Consider the following 22,695-nt stretch of genomic DNA (forward strand, 5'->3'; position numbering starts at 1 on the left):
TCTTTTAACTCATCTGTATTTGTTACAACTTTAAGCAGAATGTGACTCGAGCACTACATTTCCATCCACAAGACTGGGTCTGAGTTATTTTTGAACAGCTTTATGATATGCTTAGGTAGGCTTATAACTTTGCTCCTCCAAACAATACTTTTCTTTGGAAAACAAGCCCTGCGGAGAGATCCTTCCATCAAGTTGCTTCAGTTTAACCTATTTCTAGAGGACTAGTACATGCAGAATTGTCAACTACAGGGGATGAATAGTTCAAAAAGTAAATCCTACAAGATGTAACAAATACTTTTCTAAACATCAAGGTATAGCTCAGGAACACTTCGATAACAAGATTTGGTCTACTTAGGAATCCGGCTTGACAGCTAAACACTTAGACCACAAAGTTAACATCATGTTACATACATCTTACAACGCACGTTACCCCCAATCTGTGAGAATAAACCAACGTGAAACTCAAAAAGCATTACTAGCTCTGCTTTAGTGCCTAAGGTATCACAGCATCACTTAGTAGACAGAAATCTTATCTTCCCCTTAAAGTAGTTGTCATGCCATACAGACTTTTTAATATTAACAAAAATAAAGAAAAACATCCTTGAAAATATATTATTGGAGGAATTGTAGAGTATTGAACAGGTAAGTCATCCCTCAGCCAGAGGTTAGTCTACTTCTTCCATGCGTGATGTGTCGTCATCTCCTTCGAGGGGCGGCATTTCTTCAGTTACAGCAGCACTGGTATCATCAGCAGTAGGGTCATCTTCATCAATACCTGTTTCCAAAATAAAATCCTCGTATTACAAGATTTCTTAAAGCCAGCTATTAGTGTAATACTCTTGGTTTATACCTGCTTTCAAGACAGTATTACAGGACATATATGAGTCTCAATTTTATTTCTTAGCTCTTATAAGACTTTACTTATCCCTAAAAAAATATACTTTAATACCTCCAAGCAGGACAAGGTGCTCCAAGTTTGGATAACTGAAAGTTTACCGTTTTCTTCAGTCATGTGTGTTTATTTTAACATTACGTAGTATAAGGCTTACCCAGACCAAGTTTGATCATCCTGTAGATCCTATTAGCATGTGTCTGGGGATCTTCCAGACTGAAGCCAGAAGACAGGAGCGCAGTTTCATAAAGCAAGATGACCAGATCCTTCACAGACTTGTCGTTCTTATCAGCCTCTGCCTTTTGCCTTAAGGTCTCAATAATGGAATGGTCAGGGTTTATCTCCAGGTGTTTCTTGGCTGCCATGTAACCCATTGTTGAGTTGTCTCTTAGGGCTTGAGCTTTCATGATTCTCTCCATGTTTGCTGTCCAGCCGTATGTGCTCGTGACAATACAGCATGGAGACGTCACCAATCGGTTTGACACAACCACCTGTAATCAAAAAGCGATGACTAGGAGCCTAGAAAGATTAAATCCTAAACTTTCCTTGTGAAATGAAATCTGTAGAACCCAAATTTCAATAGATCCAAAATACTATCTACCGTCAAATACAACTTAAATGTCACATTAGGTATCCAAAAAGCACAGGTTATAATTTCATGTTTTACACACACAACTTTTTTTTTTTGAGATAAGAGTCTCGCTCCATCACCCAGGCTGGAGTGCAGTGGTGCAATCTCGGCTCACTGCAATCTCCGCCTCCCGGGTTTAGGCGATTCTCCTGCCTCAGCCTCCCAAGTGGCTAGGATTACAGGCCATGCCACCACGCCCTAGTTTTTTTTTTGTATTTTTAGTAGAGACTGAGTTTCACCGTGTTAGCCAGGATCCACTGCCTCAACCTCCCAAAGTGCTGGGATTGCAGGCGTGAGCCACCGCGCCCAGCCATACACGACATAGTTTTCTATTTTAAGTTGAAAACATGGGAAAATGGACTATGTATGACTAAGCTTGAAAGCACCTTAGAAGCATCAATGATCAGGAAATGCTGTATTCACATACCTTTTCAACTTTTTTCTCCAATATGTCTTTCATGATTTTGCAGAGGTTCTCAAACTTTGTTTTTTTCTCTTCCTGTTTCTTTTTCTCTTCTTCATCCTCTGGAAGTTCCAGGCCTTCTTTGGTGACTGACACTAAAGTCTTCCCCTCAAATTCCTTCAGCTGTTGGACACAGTACTCATCAATGGGCTCAATCATATAGATCACTTCTAAGCCATGTTTCCGAAGACGTTCCACAAAGGCTGAGTTAGCTACCTGGTCCTTGGTCTCACCTGAGGTATTAATTACAAAGTTACTTTTAGATCTTTTAACAACAGTTTAAGAATGGCTTCATCTAGTTCTGACTTTTCTTGCTAGCCAGATACCTAGGCAGTACCTAAGACAGATCATGACCTAGTTCATGTGAATTATCTTGCCTAGATCAATACCAATTGTAACAGTGCTACCCGAGTAGAAAACACACCCACAGAACCTACAAGGTTGTAAGAATGACGTGTATGACTTTAACATAGTGTCCTCCTAACCTGTGATATAATAGATATGTTTCTGGTTTTCCTTCATTCTGGTGCAGTAGTCCTTGAGAGAAACCATCTCATCACCAGAGGCAGACGTGTAGTACCTTAACAGCTCTGAAAGCTTCTTCCGATTTTGAGAGTCTTCGTGTATTCCAAGCTGAAACAAAATACGTTCTTTACAAAGACTTTCTGAATTAAAAAAAAAAGATAAAAACAACTAAAAAGGCCAGTTGGAAAACTAATCGTCAAATATTTACACCAACCTTTATGTTTTTAGAGAACTGCTCATAGAATTTCTTGTAGTTCTCTTTATCTTCTGCCAGTTCAGTAAAAAGTTCTAAACATTTTTTGACCAAATTCTTCCTGATAACTTTCAAAATTTTGCTTTGTTGCAACATCTCACGGGAAATGTTTAGAGGGAGATCCTCTGAGTCTACCACCCCTCTAATGAAATCTGAAAAAAATATAAACCAAATGCATTGAGTCATTTCAAGGACAAAACTGGTACTATGTAAACCCCCAAAATCAAAGATAACCTGGAGATGACAGAACGTATTTTTGAGACAGTCTCACTCTGTTGCCCAGGCTGAAGGGCAGTGGCGCAATCTCTGCTCACTGCAACCTCTGCCTCCCGGGGGGTTCAAGCTATTTTCATGCCTCAGCCTGCCACTACATCGAGCTAATTTTTGTAACTTAGTAGAGATGGGGTTTCACCATGTTGGCCAGACTGGTCTTGAACTCCTGACCTCAAGTGATCTGCCCACCCCGGCCTCCCAAAGTGCTAGAAATTATAGGTGTGAGCCGCCATGCCCACCCAGAAAGTATTTCTTTAATCAGTGACAGTGATTATTTTTCCTATCTATACTTACTCAGATATTCAGGGATTAGCTCCTCACAGTTATCCATGATGAAAACTCTGCGTACATACAATTTGATGTTGTTCTTTTTCTTTCTGTTTTCAAACAGGTCAAAAGGAGCACGTCGTGGGACAAATAGAAGAGCTCTGAATTCCAACTGTCCTTCAACTGAAAAATGCTGTAAATAAAACAGATACACTAAGTACCAATAAACAATGCATTATAGAAGATATTTGGGGTGGTGGGGAAAGATGATAATCCAAGGACAAGCTTGAAGCACTCATCAGTCACTCACCTTCACTGCCAAGTGATCTTCCCAATCATTGGTCAAGCTCTTGTAGAATTCTCCGTACTCCTCATTAGTAATATCGTCGGGATTTCTGGTCCAGATGGGCTTTGTTTTGTTGAGTTCTTCTTGGTCGATGTACTTTTCCTTAATCTTCTTCTTCTTCTTCTTATCACCATCCTTCTTTTCTTCTTCTTCCTCATCAGAACCAACATCTTCAATTTCAGGTTTGTCTTCCGACTCTTTCTCTTCTTTTTCTTTTTCTTCTTCTTTGTCTTCCTTTTCTTCAGCCTCATCATCGCTGACTTCTTTATCACGTTCCTTCTCCACCTTCAAAAGACGACATGAAATCACATCACTGCTGCACTCTAGAACTAAGTGACAGCGCTGCGCCACTATTCTCAACCTAAGGCCAAAGTCTAAATTAGCCAACTTGAGAAGCAGCCAGCTTTTCATCAGTATTTGATACATCTACTTAAGAGCCCGAGGAACCTTTACAGAGTTAGGTAGTAGAGCTTAGGTTCCCCAGGCTTCAGACTAGTTGAACAGACCTAGGGACTAAGGATATAGTACAGTCACCCCAATCACCTACAGACAGTAATTCACTCTGCAATTATATAGAAACTTACAAAAAGAGTAATGGGATATCCAATAAACTGAGAATGTTTCTTCACAATCTCCTTTATTCTTCGTTCCTCTAAGTACTCAGTTTGGTCTTCTTTCAGGTGTAGGATAACCTTTGTTCCACGACCCATAGGTTCACCTGTGAGAAGAAAAATTGACTCAATAATACATTCAATTTAGTGGTCAACGCCATGCCTAACACCTTTACGACGTGTCTGTAAAGCGAGGTTTGCGTTACTACAGACGCAAAGGCGCCCACAGCAGATCTAAGTGCCTTGCCCAAAAGAACCACCACCAAGTCATGCCATTACACTAAGTGCTCCAGCTTGTTCCTGATCGTTGGGCAATCACAAATTTCTGTAAGCTTCACCGCATCCCCAGGGGTCCAAGGGTTGCAGCATCCCACCCTTCCACCGCTCACTTAACCACTGAATGTTCAGGTGCCTACCTGTGTCTGTCCTCACTGTGAATGATCCCCCTGCTGAGGACTCCCAGGCGTACTGCTCATCATCGTTATGTTTGGTGATCACAGTTACTTTCTCAGCAACCAAATAAGCAGAATAAAAACCAACACCGAACTGGCCAATCATAGAGATATCTGCACCAGCCTGCAAAGCTTCCATGAACGCTTTGGTCCCAGACTTGGCGATAGTACCAAGGTTATTGATCAAGTCAGCCTTGGTCATTCCAATTCCAGTATCCACAATAGTGAGGGTTCGATCTTGTTTGTTCGGTATAAGGTTAATATGCAGCTCTTTCCCAGAGTCTAATTTACTGGGATCTGTCAAGCTTTCATACCGGATTTTGTCCAATGCCTATTAACAAAAAATATTAATTTAAGCATACAGCTCTAAAGAAGTTCATACTGAAACCAAAATCTGATTCTGGGTTAATAAGCGACTTACATCTGATGAATTTGAAATGAGCTCTCTCAGAAAAATCTCTTTGTTCGAGTAGAAAGTATTGATGATCAATGACATCAACTGGGCAATTTCTGCCTGAAAGGCGAAGGTCTCAACCTCCTCCTCCTCCATCGGTTGGTCTTGCGTCTGCGTTTCCTCAGGCATCTGGAACGACACCGCGCCGGTTTAAATCCTTGCAGAACGTCTACAGAGGCAACACGAGATTCCATCGCGTCCTCCAAATATTTTTAAAGCCGGATTGGAGATTTACGAAGTTTAAGTAAACCGAAAATAGAAGGGCGGCTGACAAAGGATGACCTCATTTCGGAGCGCGGCAACTACCACGAGCGTGTGCGCGCCTCCGGGAGGCCGCCGCAGGCCCGGGCCCAGTCCCCCGCCGCGGTCCCTAACGGACACCCCGTGTGCGCTCCCGCGCGGGCTGCGGCTCCGCCACGGCCGCCTCCTCCGCCTGCGCCCCAGCGGGGCCGGGCGGGGGACCCCCGCGGCTGGGCCGCTCTGTTCGCGTGCGGCGCCAGCTCCGGCGCTGCTGCAGAGCCTCGGAGAGCCTGCGGCCGCCCGGCCCATTCCTGAAGCGGGGTGCGGAGACCGCAGCGGGCCCGAGGCCTCCGGAATAGGAAGCGCGGCCGCCCGGGAGCGCGGCCCCGGCTGCTTCAGGGATCCGGTCCGGCCCCCACAGCCTCCCCTCCGCGCCAGCCGCCCCCGGTCCCCAACCCACCTCCACAGGCCCCCACAACCGCCCCTCACCTTGGCTGACTGACCGCACGGTACCCACCACACAGCAACACCAGGACGCTGAAGCAACTGACGCGCCGCCCCCGCGCCTGCCTTATATAGCGACGGGCCCGCCCAGCGCGCGGCGCTTTTTCCAGAAGCCTCCCGAACCTTCCGGAAGAACCCTCCCCAACCGCCGCCGCGGCCGCGCGCCTGCGCCTGCGCTGTCGCCGCGGCACCCCCTCCTGCGGGCGCGCGCAGGCCCTGCTCGTGGCCCGGCCCAGGCAACTTTCCCTCAATCGCTGCCGCGCGCCTCTCGCACGCCCCCGCGCCGGCCTCAATGCGCCTGCGCGGCCTGGAATTCTCGGGAAGGTCCGGGGGCCTTATGCGGCCGCCCGCGCCGTCCGCCCTGCACCCCCACCTGCCGAGCGCGGGCGGAGGGCACGCCCGGGCGTGGGGTCTTTGAAGTGGGGTGAAGTTGGCCACCCGGGCTGAGCAGAACGCGGGGCCGGGGCGGGAGGCGCGCCTGGAGGGAGGGTCGTGCGTGGACGGGGAGCGCCCCGGGTGTCACGCGCCTGGGAGACTACCGGAGCCGTCGTCCTGATTGGCGCCGCGCCCGCTGCCAAAGAACCCAGCCGCAGGCGGCGCCGGGATCGCGGGGCTCTGCCCCCTGGGGTTGGCCTCAGGCTGCTGCGCACTGGGGACGCTGTCCCGCGGCCTGCGCGCTCGGGGATTCTGCAGACTCACGGCTGGCTCGGGAGCGCTCCCTACCTTTGGGTTCCCCGAAAGCCATGTGCTTCATACTTCAGGGCCCCTTAGCTTGGGAATCGGGGACTCGGTGAACAAATTCATGCTTACCCAGTTACACCCGGCATGATTTTGAAAAGCCCATCGTTTTGCCGACCGATTTGAGGTCTCCAAATTAAGTATCTAACACTTTGGTGATTAACTTGCCCTAAAAGACAGGTTTGGGTTTTTTTTTTCTTTTTTCTGGACAGGCTCTCGCTTTGTCGCCCAGGCTGGGGTGCCGTGGCACAATCTCGGCTCACTGCAGCTTCGACCTTCCGGGCTCAGGTGATCCTCCCGCCTCAGCTTTCCCAGTAGCTGGGACGAGCGCGGGCAGAGGACCACAGGCGCGGACACCACACCTGTCTAGTTTTTGTATTTATTTGTAGAGTCGGGGTTTCACCATGTTGCCCAGGCTGGAAGAGCCAGTTTCTACATGGGAATTTTTGGATATTTTGGCCAAGGCCAGCTGTGGAAACCTTGGAAGCGTTGGGGTTCCTTCGACCTGGCTCCCCTGCGTGGTCCATGTCCTTTTCCTCTTTGTCTCTGGCGCCTCCCATGATTGGGCCTTCTCCTGCCTAGACTCATAGCCAGGCCCTGGGAATAATCTGAAAGCTCCTTGCCGTGTAAACCACGGAACTACCGCCGCTTCCTGGTCTCCAGGGAAACGCAGTTTGCTCAGGAGCAGGGGTTTTCAGACCGCGGCCTGGGACCCCCTTAAGAGTGTGTGAAATCAACATAAAGCGTCTTGCCTGGCATTACAAAGCGGCGGAAGTGGAAGAAAACTAGCAGCCACGGGGCGCCGGCCCCAGCGGTGGTTACTGGGTGTGTGCCTGCTTCCGTGGTAGCTGTTGGCGCAGCCTGGGGGCGCGCCCGCGGCCCAGGCTTTCCCTACGGCTGCAGCCTGGATTTGGCGGGGAGGAATCCGGAAGCAGGAGGAGCGGTGAGCGGGTCGCTGAAGGGGGGCGCAAGGTCTTCCCTGGCGAGTGCCGCCTCCGCCTGTTTCCTTCCTGTCACCACCAGCCACTGTCCCCGCTCTCCTCACTTGTAGGAAATTTTCCTACCGCAGTTTTTGCCATTGCCCAGGGGGTTTGAGATTTCTTATAGAGGAGCCATCCAGGGCCCTAGCTCTGACGTTCTTTTTTTTTTTTAGACAAAGTCTCACTCTTGTTCCCCAGGCTGGAGTGCAATGGCACAATCTCTGCTCACTGCAACCTCTGCCTCCTGGGTTCAAGCGATTCTCCTGCCTCAACCTCCTGAGTAGCTGGGATTACAGGCACCCGTCACCACGCCCGGCTAATTTTTGTATTTTTAGTAGAGACGGCGTTTCACTATGTTGGCCAGGCTGGTTTCGAACCCCTGACCTCTGGTGATCCGCCCGCCTCGGCCTCCCAAAGTGCTGGGATTACAGGCGTGAGCCACGGCGCCCGGCCAACTCTGACATTCTTTGTCCTTTGTTTTTGGGACCTTCATTTTCCCCCATTTCTCCAGTGAACCTGCTCCAAAGCCCCTCCCTGGGTCTGGGCATCGCTGGGAACCACTGTTGCCCGTCAGGCCCCATCTTTAATGTCCCTCCTTCCTTCCACAACTTCCTGTCTTTCCAGCTTTCCCGCCTCGGTTAATAAGCAGGACATTTTTGTCCTGTCTCCAGGTGACATTCCAGTTACCCACCAGATGCGACCTCTGTCATGGTTTCTACCATCAACACGCCAGCCCCTGGCTGTTCCTTCTCTCTCCGAAGACTCATGCCCGTCTCCCTGGCACATCATGGAGCTCCTGGAGGTGGGTCTTTGCTCCCAGGAAATCTTGTCCAGCACTCTCACTAATAGAACCTGTGTGCAGATGACTCACGAAGAGCCGGGCCAGGACTCAGCTCCAGACCTGGGTGCTGAGCCTCATGAGCTTCCCCCCGTCTCCAGCCCTCTTTGAGGGCTCGTTAGCCAGGTGACTGACTATCCCACCTTAAAGAACCCCAAGCTTCCCCACAACGGATCTGACACTGAGTCCTGCCACTTCTGCCTCCTAAGTACCTCTTGAACCCAGCCACTTCCCTCCACCTTCATCCCCCGCTTCTGCACAACCGTCAGCTCACCTGGAAGGCCTCCATAACCACCTAACTGCTCCCTGCATATGGTTTGGTCTGTCTCCAAACTGTAGCCAGGGTGAGCTTTGAGAACACAGACCTGGCCCTATCTATTCCCTCCTCCCCACCCTCTGCAAATCCTAGCTGACTTCCCATCCTTCTAGGAGGAAGACAGAGCTCTTTAGGCCTGTGAGGCCCTGCAGATCCCTGGTGCCTACCCATACAGCGCCAGTTCCCACTGTGCTCCTATTTCTGTGTCTGGCACTGTCCCCCTGACTCGCCCCCACGAGGCTGTGCAAATGCTGTTCCCTCTGCCTGGAACACCATTCCCTCTGTTCTCTAATTTTTAATGGGCCTTCTGTTCACACATTTTCTTAGGAACCCCACCTGCCTCCCACCAGGCCAGGTGTCCTGTCATGGAGAGGTTCTCGGAATGTGGTGCCCTCTCCTTCAGAGTACAGACCACATGTGCTCCTCTGCTTCCTCTAGCCCTCCAACCCCAAGTTCTTCCACTCCTGCTTCACTGCCTTTTCTGTCCAGCCTCCTCCTCTTTCTTCCTCAACAACATTTCTTTTTTTTTTTTGAGACGGAGTCTCGCTCTGTCGCCCAGGCTGGAGTGCAGTGGTGCGATCATGGCTCATTACAAGCTCCGCCTCCTGGGTTCACGCCATTCTCCTACTTCAGCCTCCCTAGTAGCTGGGACTACAGGCGCCTGCCACCACGCCTGGCTAATTTTTTGTATTAAGTAGAGAGGGGGTTTCACTGTGTTAGCCAGGATGGTCTTGATCTCCTGACCTTGTGATCCGCCCGCCTTGGCCTCCCAAAGTGCTGGGATTAGAGGCGTGAGCCACAGCGCCTGGCCTCAACAATGTATTTCTAATAGATCACCAAGCCCTGCAGATTTAGCATCCTAAATATTTGTTGACCTCGTCCCACAGTGATGTTGCTGTTAGGGCAATCTGACCATTTTCCTCCTCTATTTGAAAGCTTTCAGTGTCCCTCAGTAAAGCTGGAGCATGGATTCTGGATCCAGGTGGCCTGGATTCAGATCTTAGTTCAGCCACTGCCTGTGTGACCCAGGGCAAGTCACTTACCCTTTCTATGCATCCAGTTCAGTATCTGTAGCATAGACATGAACATGTCTTCTTCATAGAGTGGTTATGAAGCTTAAATGAGCCGCTTCTGGTTTTGGAAATGGCTCAGGTGATAGCCTACCCCATAGCAATTTATGCCCCCTTACATGCTTGCCAGGCAGCAGGCTAGCTACTTTGCATGCAGTTTCTTAATCCTCTCAACTCTGAAGTAGGTGGCTTTGGTCCCACTGTACAGATGAGAACACTGAGGCTCAGGAGAGGTAAGTCCTTTACTCAGGGTCACCCAGAGCAAGGGCCTCCAGGGCAGTTACACCCAGGTCTGGCTCATGATTTTTGTTTTATCCTGATACACAATCTCAGCCGGGTGCAGTGACTCACACCTGTAATCCCAGCACTTTGGGAGGTTGAGGCAGGCCAATCAATTGAGGTCAGAAGTTTGAGACAGCCTGGACAACATGGTGAAACCCCATCTCTACGAAAAATAGAAAAAAATTTAGCTGGGTGTGGCAGTAGTCCCGAGTAGTTCCAGCTACTCGGGAGGCTGAGGCAGGACAATTGCTTGAACTCACGAGGCAGAGGCTGCAGTGAGCCGAGATTGCGCCACTGCACTCCAGCCTGGGCAACAGAGCGAGACTGTCTCAAAAAAACAAACAAACAAAAAAAGAGACAGTTTCACTCTGTTGCCCAGGCTGGAGCACAGTGTCACAAACATGGTTCACTACACAGTCAACCTCCTGGGCGCAAGTGATCCTTCTGCCTCTGCCTCCTGAGGAGCTGGGACCACAGGCATGTGCCACCATACCCAGCTAAATTTTATTTTTTTTGTAGAGATGAGGTCTTGCCATATTACCCAGGCTGGTCTTGAACTCCTGGACTTAAGGAGTCCTCCCACTGTGGCCTCCCAAAGTGCTGGGATTACAGGTGTGAGCCACCACAACTGCCCTTGGCTCATACATTTTGATACATTTTTTTTTCCTTTTCATTCAGTTCAAAATGTTTTTAAAATTTCCTTTTATTTCTTGACTCATGGGTTATTTATAAATGTTTTACTTAGTTTTCAAATAGTTGGAGGTTTTTCAGATTTTTTTTGTTACTGATTTTTTTGGTTTTTTTTTTAGACAGTCCCGCTCTGTCGCCCAGGCTGGAGTGCAGTGTGGTGTGCTCTTGGCTCCCTGCAACCTCCGCCTCCCGGGTTCAAGCAATTCTCGTGCCTCAGTCTCCCAAGTAGCTGGGATTACAGGCATGCGTCACCACACCTGGCTAACTTTTTTGTATTTTTAGTAGAGATGGGCTTTCACCATGTTCACCAGGCTGGTCTCAAACTCCTGGCCTCAAGTGATGTGCCCGCCTCGGCGTCACAAAATCCTGGGATTACAGGAGTGAGCCACCATGCTATTATTGATTTCTAATATTTAATTCCATTGTGGTCTGAGAACATACTTTGCATGATTTGAATCCTTTTGAATTTATTGGGTCTTGTTTAATGGCCCAGAATATGGTCTATTTTGTTTAAATGTTCTTTTTGAAAAATAATTATGCCGAGAGAAAGATGCCAGTCAGTCATTTATATAAAATTTTAGAAAATGCAAACTAATCTATAGTGACAAAAAGCACATCACTGGTTGCCTGTAGGAGGTGGGGCAGACAGGGCAGGAGGGAAGGATCACAGGGACCTCAGGAAACTTTTGGATGATGAATCTTCATTATTTTGATTGTAGTGATAGTTTCTTAGGTATATACATATGTTGAAATACATCAAATTGTACTTTAAACATGTACAGTTTATTGTTTTTATTTTTTTGAGACAGGGTCTGTCACTCAGGCTGGAGTGCAGTGGCAAAATCTCGGCTCACTGCAGCCTCTGCCTCCTCAGTTCAAGTAACTCTCATGCTTCAGCCACCTGAGTAGCTGGGACGCATGCGCCACCACGCCCAGCTAATTTTTGCTTTTTAATAGAGACATGGTTTCACCAAGTTGCCCAAGCTGGTCTTGAACTCCTGGCCTCATGTGATCCACCTGCCTCGGCCTCCCAAAGTGCTGGGATTACAGGCGTGAGCCACCGCGCCCAGCCAACAGCTGTTTTTAAATAATCAATGTTTAGCAAACCTTGTAGAAAGTTGAAGAAATGTTCAGGATCAAGCTATAGTTATATAGGAAAATTAAGTGGTTCATACTTAGGAAAGAAAAATTATAAATCAGTGTAGTGGGGGAAAAGTAAATTTAAAAATATATATATACTTTAAAAAAAAAAAAAAAGACCGGGTGCAGTGGCTCACGCCTGTAATCCCAGCATTTTGGGAGGCCAAGGCGGGCAGATCACAAGGTCAGGAGATCAAGACCATCCTGGCCAACATGGTGAAACGCTGTCTCTACTAAAAATACAAAAATTAGCTGGGCGTGGTGGCATATGCCTGTAATCCCAGCTACTCGGGAGGCTGAGGCAGGAGAACCACTTAAACCTGAGAGCACGCCACTGCACTCCAGCCTGGTGACAGAGCAAGACTCCGTCTCAAAAAAAAAAAAAAAAAAAAAAAAAATTCAGTCATTTCTTGGAGACACAGTTTCCAAGAAAGATGGCATCAGTTAAAGTACAGGTCTGGAGCCAGATTGTGAATTCTGTTCCTGCCACTCACTGGCTGTGTGACTCTGAGCAAGCTTCTCAGCCTCTCTGTGCTTTGGTCTAAATCTCTCTACAATAGGTGTGACCATAGAAGGGATGTGAAAGGGCCAGGCGCGGTGGCTCACTTCTTTACTCCCAGCATTTTGGGAGGCCGAGGCGAGCGGATCACCTGAGGTCAGGAGTTAGAGACCAGCATGGCCAACGTGGTAAAACCCCATCTCTACTAAAAATACAAAGAATTAGCCAGGCATGGTGGCGTGCACCTGTAATCCCAGCTACTCAGGAGGCTGAGGCAGGAGAATCACTTGAACCTGAGGGGAGGAGGTTGCAGTGAGCCAAGATTGTGCCACGGCACTCCAGCCTGAGAGACAGAGCAAGACTCTGTCTCAAAAAAGAAAAAAGAAGGAATGTGGGAGGATCCTGGGAGCAGGTGCTGGCCATTTATGTTTCAGAGTTGACCCTAAAGTGGATTTCCACAGAGCAAACCAGTTTTTCCATTGAGTAACTATAAAATCGGGATACTTCAGTACCAAAACTTCACCAAGCAAGTTTCAACCCATCCTTCAAAGGCCGGCTTGGGGTTGGTCACTTCTTGAATTCACCACATGCTGCCGCTGGGAAGCCGGCAAACTCTCCTTCCCCTCCCCTCCCACTGTTGGCAGCACTGAGTGCGGCTGAAAAAAAATGTCTGGCCACGTTGATAAGCCAGAAATGGAGTCTTACTGTTCATTATTTGTCTGTTCACCATTCAGTTCATATCTGTTTACCAAAAGCCCGTGTCCAGGCCCTGGGTCAAAGTGGGAGCAAAATTGCGTCCTGACCATTGTGGTCGAGGCAGGCATAAAGCCCCCACCACCTAAATATGTGGACTTAGAAAGTCTTGAAGAGTGCTAGGATGGTGAGGGCACCCCATGCACTGAGGAGGGCAGGTGCTGGCTGCGGGGAGGGCATGCAGGAGAGGGAGGGAACAGAGTTTGCAAGAGCCCTGAGGGTCTGCGGTGAGATATAGAAGGAGTACTAGGAGTTAGCCAGGGACCAGTGAGAAGGCAAGAATTAAAAAGAAAATGGAGGCTGGAAAATTCCTTCAGCGCAGTGGGTAGGGGGACACAGAGCCCCTCTTGGGGCAGGGGTTGGCTACTGGAGCTGAAGTCAGAGGTAGGCAGGGGCCAAGGGACTGGCAACGTGGCCTGGAGATCACAGGAGGCGTTGTGGTGTCTTCCCAGGAGCTGCAGTCTGACCCGCATCCACTCTGACCGTGGGGTGTAGGAAGCACGCTTCCAGTGAGACCTGAGGAGGGCCTGTCCCCGAAGAGTTGGTGGGTGGAGCAGGGGCAAACTTGGGAGAGGTCAGGGAAGTGAGTTAACAGGGTGAAGCACAGGAGCCCCAGAGGCTCCCAGGTGGGTGAGGCTGTGCTCACCAGGGGAACATAGGGCTCAGGCAGATGATAGCACGTGACCCTTGCCAGTGGTTCAGTGTCACCTTTGTTGGACCACAATGTCTGCTGCGCATCCATGTGGATGGGCCTCCAGTGAACAGGATGCTGGGAATACGAGCAGGAATGTGGTAGAAGGGATGTATTGGGAAGGAAGGGAATGGGACAGGCATGGATGGGCACAAAGACGGTTCCCAGGATGGCAGTCTTAGTAGGGCCAGAAAGCCTGGGATCTCAGAGGAAGAGAGGCCTGGGGTACAGGAGGCTGTGCCTGTGAGGGGGTCCAGTCCTGGGGGTGCTTGGGTGTGGGAGCACCTGTGGGAGAGGGGTGGTGGGACTCTTTCTTCCCTATCACCCCTCACCTGCAGGCCTTCCTAGCCTCCCTCCTGGAGAAGCCTCAGTCTGTATCCCCTGGCATCTGCTCTGAGTCAGGCAGGGGACAGGTGTGTGTGAGCCCGAGTAAAGCACAAAGAACTGACAGAGCAGAGGCAGCTCCCTCAGGAGCTTATGTTCTAGTGGGGGAGGGACAGGCCAGAAACATGCAAACAAGTGGGATGCCTTCTGGCATGCTCCTGTCTCCTAGCAGAACCAGGGTTCCTGGACACGAATTTGAACTCCTTCCCCAAAGTACTGCCATTTTCCCTTGAACTCACCTTCAAATCTTCTGAGTCATCTTTGACTCATCTCTTGCCTTCAGCCCCCACATTCTGACAGCTGACGAGTCTGGTGGATTTTTCCTTTAAAACGTTCTTTCTGTCTGTGCTTAGGGTCCTGCCCTGATCCAGGCCCTCAGGGCCCCACACCATTTCCACTTCCAGCTGGCTCTTGCTGGGTTTATCTGTTCTACATTCCCGTTTTCATCTGCCCACTTCCCAGTGCAGAAAACCCCCGGGCTTCCAGGACACTGAGCCTGTAGTCCCTCTCTTGGTATTCAAACCCCAGGACCTGGCTGACCCCACCTCTGCCTGCTCACTGCTGGCACATCAACATACACCTTCCTTGGGAGGCCCCCTCCTGTGCCCATCTCCATGCCTGACCTTGGTGCTCTCAGACCTGGAATGCCGGGCACCCACATGTCACCAAGGCACTTCCAGCCCTGCCCACAACCCAGCTGAGTTCCCCGAGGCAGCCTAATGGGGCACCATGGTCAGCCCTGACCAGGGGACCTGGTGATTTAAGAATATGGCAGAGAAATAGATACGGAGAGAGGCAAACAGAACACGAAAGGGGGGTGGGGGTGGGGGGTGCACCAAGAATATGTGGCTGCATTGTTTTCCGGTTTTGTTCCAGCCTCACCTCCTCCTCTGAGTTCACAGCAGCTCCATTCTCTCGCCCCTCCCTCCAGCCTCCAGGGGCAGCAGATCCTGCTAAGTGCACTCAGGGCTCCTCAGATTCAACATTACAGCATTCCCTTTCATTCACTCAGATTACTGCAGCAGCCCAAGGGTCTATGGTCTGCTCCGATCATCTCTCCATGCTGGCTTGTTCTCCAAATGCACCTGGAACCTCTTGCCTGCCCTTCTCCAGGCAAACACGTGTCTGCCAAGCTTGGCTTGGAAATCACCTGCTCTGGCCAAATTCACTCTGGGTGCCTTCTCCACAGCTCTTAGTCCCTGGTGTGAATTGAAATTAGACTCTGTCTTTCTCATCTCAAGACGCGGCACATGGCATGCAGCCATCTATGTGTGCTGAATGGATAACTGAATTGCTTTCCAGCGGGACCAAATGGGAACCCTTCGCCCAAAGGCTGTGATTAACCTTTGGTGCCACCTACTGGCCAGCTAATTGGTTGTCTGTGGGGCCTCCAGTTGGAAATGGCTTTGAAGTTTAGGAATTTCATTTTTTCGTTATTCCCTGTGTATGGGAGAATCAGGAAAGTGAGAATTATGTGACCTCCAGTCTAGATCATCATCATTAATATTTCACCCTGAAAAGTTCATGGCAAAGCTTCTAGCCTTTCATGGAGTGGGAATGAAACTGTCTGTGTAAGAGAAGAAAGCAATTTTTTTTTTTTTTGAGACGGAGTCTCGCTCTGTCGCCCAGGCTGGAGTGCAGTGGAGTGATCTCAGCTCACTGCAACCTCCACCTCCTGGGTTCAAGTGATTCTCTGCCTCAGCCTCCCAAATAGCTGGGATTATAGGCGCCCACCACCACGCCTTGCTAATTTTGTATTTTTAGTAGAGACGGGGTTTCTCCGTGTTGGCCAGGCTGGTCTCGAACTCCTGACCTCAGATAATCCGCCCGCCTTGGCCTCCCAAAGTACTGGGATTACAGGTATGAGCCACCGCGCCCAGCAAAAGCAATTTTTTTTGAAGAAGAAAGACTGGAGGGTTAAAAAAAAAAAAGCAAAATTTGAAGCAAGCTGAGTCTTAAGGTAGAGAGAGCCAGGGATTGTGGATTGTGGACAGCCCTCCCTGCTCCTCCCCAAAACCTCCCAGGATCTCCCTTATGACTATAGGGTGGTGGATACAAATTGGGGGTGTGTGCAGGCTGGCTCTCCCCTCCACTGCTGCTCCTGTTCTGGTCTTGGCCAATGCAAGAGCAGAGGCCTTTGAGTCCCCCCAAGGGCAACCTCTGGTTCAGCCAGTGGAAGAACAGGCCTAGCTGGTCCGTCCAGTGCCAAGAGGGCTTGTTTATCCTCAGATACTCCTCGAGGTGGGGTGGGTTAAAACTGAAACTAGATGAGGAATGAGCAGATGTGATGTTCCTCCGTGGTAGGGGAGCTGATAGTTCCTTTGTCTACACTGAGCCAGGGGTCACCTGGCTGTCAGGAATTGCCTATGTGGCCAATTGACCAGGTAGTGGGTACCCTGATCAGGCCACCTTGTCATGAATGGGTTGTGAGTTTCAGTGCAGACTTCCTTATAGACTCTTGGGCTGGGCCTACAGGTCCTCTATAACCTGGTCCTGTCAGCTTCTGCCCTCACCTCCAAACCCTGCAATAAAAGGCCCTCCCACCCCGGCACCCAGCTAGTTCATACCTCTGCTCTCATGCTGTTCCTCTTCCCTGGGAAATGGCCACTCCTTTAGGAGCCAGATCAACATGATCCCTTCCGGATGCCTTCCCTCCCTGCCACCTCCAGGGAGAGGGAGTGCTGGCTTCTTTATTCCTCCCTGACTAACCTGGGGGCGAGTCTCTTCTCTTTAAGCCTCGGGTTTTTCTTTTTCTTTTTTCTTTTTTTTGTTTTTTTGAGAGAGTCTCGCTCTGTCTCCCAGGCTGGAGTGCAGTGGCCTGATCTCGGCTCACTACAGCCTCCGCCTCCCGGGTTCAAGCGATTCTCCTGCCTCCCAAGTAGCTGGGACTACAGGCGTCTGCCACCACGCCTGGCTAATTTTTGTTGGTAGAGATGGGGTTTCACCATATTGGCCAGGCTGGTCTCCAACTCCTGACCTTGTGATCTGCCCGCCTCGGCCTCTCAAAGTGCTGGGATTACAGGCATAAGCCACTGCGCCTGGCCTTTTTTTTTTTTTTTTGTGACAAAGTCTATCTCTGTCGCCAGGCTGGAGTGCAGTGGCGTGATCTTAGCTCACCACAACCCCCGACTCCCTGGTTCAAGCGATTCTCTTGCCTCAGCCTCCTGAGTAGCTGGGATTACAGGCATGCGCCACCACACCCTGCTAATTTTTATATTTTTAGTAGAGACAGGGTTTCACCATGTTAGCCAGGATGATCTCGATCTCCTGACTTCATGATCTGCCAGCCTTGGTCCCCCAAAGTGCTCTGTCACCCAGGCTGGAGTGCAATGGCACGATCTCGGCTCACTGTAACCTCTGCCTCCGGGGTTCAAGTGATACAGTCCTTGAGCCGCTGCGTCTGGCCAAACTTCAGTTTTGTTGTCTGTAAAATGAGGAGTAGGGATGGGACAGTTGGACCAAGTTCCATTTCTATCTTAATGTAGTTCTAAATTCTTTCACTAGAGGACAGAAAAGCTAGGGTAGAAGTGGATTATTAAGTAGAACTGAGCAAGAATGAGCTGAAACCTCCACACATTGCAAACACCCTGTACCTTCTCCAAAGTTAGAGCAGGCAAGCATTATGCAAATGTTTTATAAACTGATGTGTCCCAGTCCCAATTAATAAGTTGTGGCAAATCATAATGCTAAGTTCATACTTCAAGTGGCTAAGGGATATATAATAGCCAACTAAAAAAATTTCTAAGCTACTTCATAATGTATTATTCTAAGCAGCACTCCACAGCATACAGCATGCTGCTTATAAATTGAAAACCTTTTCAGCAATTTTGTATTTCACTTAAAAATGCAGGAGAGGCTAGGCACGGTGGCTCAAGCCTGTAATCCCAGCACTTTGGGAGGCCGAGGCAGGCAGATCACCTGAGGTCAAGAGTTCGAGAACAGCCTGACCAACATGGAGAAACCCCATCTCTACTAAAAATACAAAATTAGCCAGGTGTGGTGGCACATGCCTGTAATCCCAGCTACTCGGGAGGCTGAGGCAGGAGAATCACTTGAATCTGGGAGGCAGAGGTTGTGGTGGAGCCGAGATCGCACCATTGCACTCCAGCCTGGGCAACAAGAGTGGAACTCCATCTCAAAAAAAGAAAAAAAATGCAGGAGAGAGAACTCCCTAACATTGCATTTCAGTCAACATTCAATCTTGTTACCCACGTTAAAACAGCTAGCTAATTAAATGTGACACGTGTGTCTAGGGCTGGTGAAGAATGCTCTCTTTACGAAGGCCAGTGGCTGATGTTCTTACTGAGTGAGAAGGTGGACACTTCATGCTTGCTTCTGTTTCCCAAGTGTCAGCCCGTTAGTGCTACTGCCCAGCGGCGGGCTTCCTGATGTCCTTCCGTTCTCACAGGGACCCTGGGCTTCCTGTCATTAGTGGTATCTCTTCTAAATTCTGTTTTAAAATTCAAAAAATAAAATTATAATGTAGGCTGGGCATGGTGATTCACGTCTGTAATCCCAGCACTTTGGGAGGCCAAGTTGGGTGGATAGCTTGAGTCTGGGAGTTCAAGACCAGCCTGGGTGATATAGGGAAATCTCATCTTTACAAAAAATACAAAAATTAGCCAGGCAGTGGTGGCATGCACCTGTGGTCCCAGCTACTTGGGAGGCTGAGCAGGGAGGACAGCTTGAGCCAGGGAGGCAGAGTTTGCAGTGAGCTGAGATTGTGCCACGGCACTCCAGCCTGGGTAACAGAGCAAGACTCTGTCTCGAAAAAAAAAAGAACTATAAATATTCAAAAAAATTATTATGTAAAAATTTTCTCTTTAAAACCGAACCGTTGGTAAATCTCCCAGTGCTTTTTGAGGAAGGATAGCAGTGTTAGGAGGGTCAGGCTTACAGTGAATTCTCTCAGGGCTTGGTTCTATCAGCTATTATTGGGCCACTGCAATCCAGCCAGGGCGACAGAGTGAGACCCTGTCTCAAAAAAACAAAATTTCCAGTCTGGTTTTTTTTTTTTTTTTTTGAGATGGAGTTTCACTCTTGTTGCCCAGGCTGGAGTGCAATGGCACGATCTCAGCTCCCCACAACCTCCGCCTCCCGGGTTCAAGCGATTCTCCTGCCTCAGCATCCCGAGTAGTTGGGATTACAGGCATGCACCACCATGCCCGGCTAATTTTGTATTTTTAGTAGAGACAGGGTTTCTCCATGTTGGTCAGGCTGGTCTCAAACTCCCGACCTCAGGTGATCTACCTATCTCACCCTCCCAAAGTGCTGGGATTACAGGCATTAGCTACCATGCCCAGCTCTGATTTTAATTTGCATTTCTTTGATTAGTAATCCTATATTTTCATTATTTACTGGCCATGAGTTTAAATCCCTGCTCTCGTATCACTCTATGTGACTTTGGAGAGACTACTTGACTTCCATGTGCCTCAATTTCCGCATCTGTGAAGTTCCTCTCTAAAGAAACTGACCAGCTTCAAAGACATATAAACTCTGACATAGCGGGACGGGCTCTAATGAAATTTCTGTAACCTTACCCACAAATCATAAAGCTTCTAGTCAGTATTTTAGTACCTCCCATTCTTGTTCAATAAATTACCACGTGCTGGACATGGCCGGCTGGGGGCTGTGGCTCCAGAGATGCTTGAGGGAAGGTCAGTCACCACCTGTCCATCTGCTCCCAGCATTCAAAATTTGGTTCACTTCTCTCTCCTGCTGCTTTCTCCTCTCATTCGTTTGTCCTGTGGCTGCATGAGATACACACATATATAATGTTCACTGCCATATTAGCAGGGCTCCAGAAGGAACAGAGATGAATGCAAATGTTCCACCCACTGTGTCTAACCAGAGGCCAGAGCGACGTTCTAAGGCACTGAGTGTGACTGTTCCTCCAATGCTCAGCCCCTTCCGTGGTTCACTGTGACCTTTGGGTCAAGTCCAAACTCCTCAGCACAGCCTGCCCAGGCCCCTCCAACACTCCCCCGTCATCTCTTGCCACCACCACCCTCCTAGGGTTCAGTCACTCCAAAGCCCACTGCCTGCTTCTGCACGCCCCTCCTGCCCACATTCCTCTCCACTTTTGCTTATGCTGTCCTCCGTGAGTGGGGGTGCTCAAGGCGCAGCTCGCAAGCCACCTCTTCTGAGAGCCCAAGGGATTGGACTGTCTTTCTCTTTTCTCCCACAGCACTTTGTCATATATGCGCTATAGCCCTGTATTATGATGATTGTCACATGCACGCCAGGCAGGGACCTGGGACTCTATTGGACATTGCCTGGGCCTGTGGTGGACCCTCAGTAGATGTCAATGCAGTGGATGGGTAGGCAGGGAATAAACAATAAAGAGAGTGACATTGTTTTAGCATTCTGAGACTCCCACCACCGGTTGGTTGGATGGCTGGTTAACATTAGCTAGAAATGTTTAGGATAGTAATTTTAAACCTTAGTCCACTTACCAGTAGCCTAAGCAATATAAATGGCTGCAGATCCTTGTAGAGGTGTTGCCCTGTACCTTGGCTCCGTCTGAAGGCCAGTGACACGGTAACAGGGAATGCAGAGACGTGGAAGGGCTCTTTCCAGAGACAGAATGGAGTGGTGGATCCAGACACCAACTGATGCCAGGGAAACACTTGGGCCTTTTCTTGGTACCAGTGAACAGGTGCCCTGCTGGGAACATAAACACAATCTTCTGGACTTCCAAACCAAATATAACAGAGATAGAGTGGCAGAGGATGAACCTGGATGGGCCCCAAGCAGGCACGCCCTGGCTTCCTTAGACTTCCTCTGTGACTGTCAAATGGATTAAAATATGTGATATGTTCTCTTCCTGCAGGAAGGTCAACTTGGGAAATGGACCAGGATCCCAGTAAGGAGCTGGGCTTCTCTGTGGATGCTGTATGGCCTAATTCCCCCACTCCAGCAGTGCTTCTCTGGGTGGCCAGGTGCTCTTGGACTGGGCTAGAGGGCCTGCAGCAAAAACTAGAACTTAGTTGTTATTATTCCAGGCTCCATTCAGACTTACCCTAATGACTCAACCAACTGCAGGAGAGCTGCACTGAAGGGTCTGAAATTCTGGTTGGGTTTCAAAGTTAGTGGCTAAGGGGAAAATTGAATCCAGGGGAAGTGTTCCCCTTGAAAGCCCCTGAGGAAAGTAAGCTAAATGCATCAATGACACGAGTTCCCTGTAAGTCACAGAATTCCACACTCTGTATGAAGAAGAGGCTCTGCCACGCACATGACTTGTGAGAGTTTCTCATCAAATGGGAATAGTAATGTCTACTTCCTATGATTATTGTAGAGACTAAATTTAGATAAAATATGGGGAAATATAGTACATAATAAGCACTCAAGGCCAGGAGTGGTGGCTCACGCCTGTAATCCCAACACTTTGGAGGCCAAGGGGAGTGCACTGCTTAAGCCCAGGAGTTTGAGCCTAGCCTGGGCAACATAGTAAGATCCCCCAAAAAGAAACAAAATAAAAAGAAGTGGGGGGCCAGGTGCAGTGACTCACACTTGTAATCCCAGCACTTTGGGAGGCCGAGGTGGGCAGATGACCTGAGGTCAGGAGTTTGAGACCAGCCTGGCCAACATGGTAAAACTCCATCTCTACTGCAAATACAAAAAATTAGCCAGGCATGGTGGCACATGCCTGTAATCCCACCTACTCAGGAGGCTGAGGCACAAGAATCACTTGAACCCAGGAGACAGAGGTTGCAGTGGGCCAAGATGGTGCCAATATAATCCAGCTTGGGCAGCAGAGCAAGACTCAGTCTCAAAAAAAAAAAAAAAAAAAAACAACAAAAAAAAACAGAAGTGGGAGTTGATTTTTTTTTTTTTTTTTTTTTTTTTTTTTCCAGATAGGGTCTCGGTTCTAGTGCAGTGCCATGATCATGACTCACTGCAGCCTCAACCTGCTGGGCTCAAGCGAGCCTCCTACCTCTGCTTCTCGAGTAGCTGGGACTACAGCCGCACACTACCATGTCCGGCTAATTTTAAGAAAAATGTTTTGTAGAGGCCAGGTGCATTGGTTCATGCCATAATCCCAGCATTTTGGAAGGCTGAAGCAGATGGATTGCTTGAGTCCAGGAGTTTGAGATGAGCCTGGGCAACATGGCAAAACCCTATCTTGGCTGGGTGTGGTGGCTCACGCCTGTAATACCATTACGTTGGGAGGCCGAGGTGGGTGGATCACCTGAGGTCAGGAGTTCGAGACCAGTCTGGCCAACATGGTGAAACCCTGTCTCTACTAAAATACAAAAAATTAGCTGGGTGTGGCAGCAGATGCCTGTAATCCCAGATACTTGGGAGGCAGAGGCAGAAGAATTGCTTGAACCTAGGAGGCAAAGGTTGCAGTGAGCTAAGATCACAACATTGCACTCTAGCCTGGGCGACAAGAGCAAAACT

At 49.3% G+C, this 22,695-nt stretch overlaps 1 protein-coding gene and 1 long non-coding RNA gene across 4 annotated transcripts in view; one reads left to right on the forward strand and one right to left on the reverse strand.

Annotated features, from left to right (window-relative positions):
* Positions 1-20,764, reverse strand: HSP90AA1 (heat shock protein 90 alpha family class A member 1). Of its 3 annotated transcripts, none has more exons than XM_054530550.2 (11): positions 20,748-20,764; positions 5,135-5,296; positions 4,678-5,044; positions 4,235-4,368; positions 3,615-3,935; positions 3,332-3,497; positions 2,726-2,916; positions 2,472-2,619; positions 1,951-2,219; positions 1,050-1,383; positions 1-775 (listed from the first exon to the last, which is right to left on the reverse strand). In XM_054530550.2, the coding sequence occupies exons 2-11, from the start codon at positions 5,294-5,296 to the stop codon at positions 666-668; spliced, it is 2,202 nt and encodes a 733-aa protein (XP_054386525.1). In that variant the 5' UTR covers positions 20,748-20,764; the 3' UTR covers positions 1-665. The 3 variants fall into 3 exon arrangements, with proteins under 3 accessions (XP_054386525.1, XP_024087565.1, XP_054386524.1); XM_024231797.3 differs by lacking the exon at positions 20,748-20,764 and adding an exon at positions 5,897-6,142; XM_054530549.2 differs by lacking the exon at positions 20,748-20,764 and adding an exon at positions 5,897-5,975 and having other exon boundaries at positions 5,135-5,336.
* The window catches only part of LOC129049855 (uncharacterized), a 22,213-nt gene continuing 5,799 nt past the window's right edge, over positions 6,282-22,695 (forward strand). The window contains exons 1-2 of the long non-coding RNA XR_008513230.2: positions 6,282-7,592; positions 8,301-8,431. This is a non-coding gene — a long non-coding RNA (uncharacterized LOC129049855). The remainder of the gene's footprint in view (positions 7,593-8,300; positions 8,432-22,695) is intronic.

The sequence above is a fragment of the Pongo abelii genome, chromosome 15 (assembly GCF_028885655.2).
Source record: "Pongo abelii isolate AG06213 chromosome 15, NHGRI_mPonAbe1-v2.0_pri, whole genome shotgun sequence".
In the NCBI taxonomy this organism is placed as follows: domain Eukaryota; kingdom Metazoa; phylum Chordata; class Mammalia; order Primates; family Hominidae; genus Pongo; species Pongo abelii.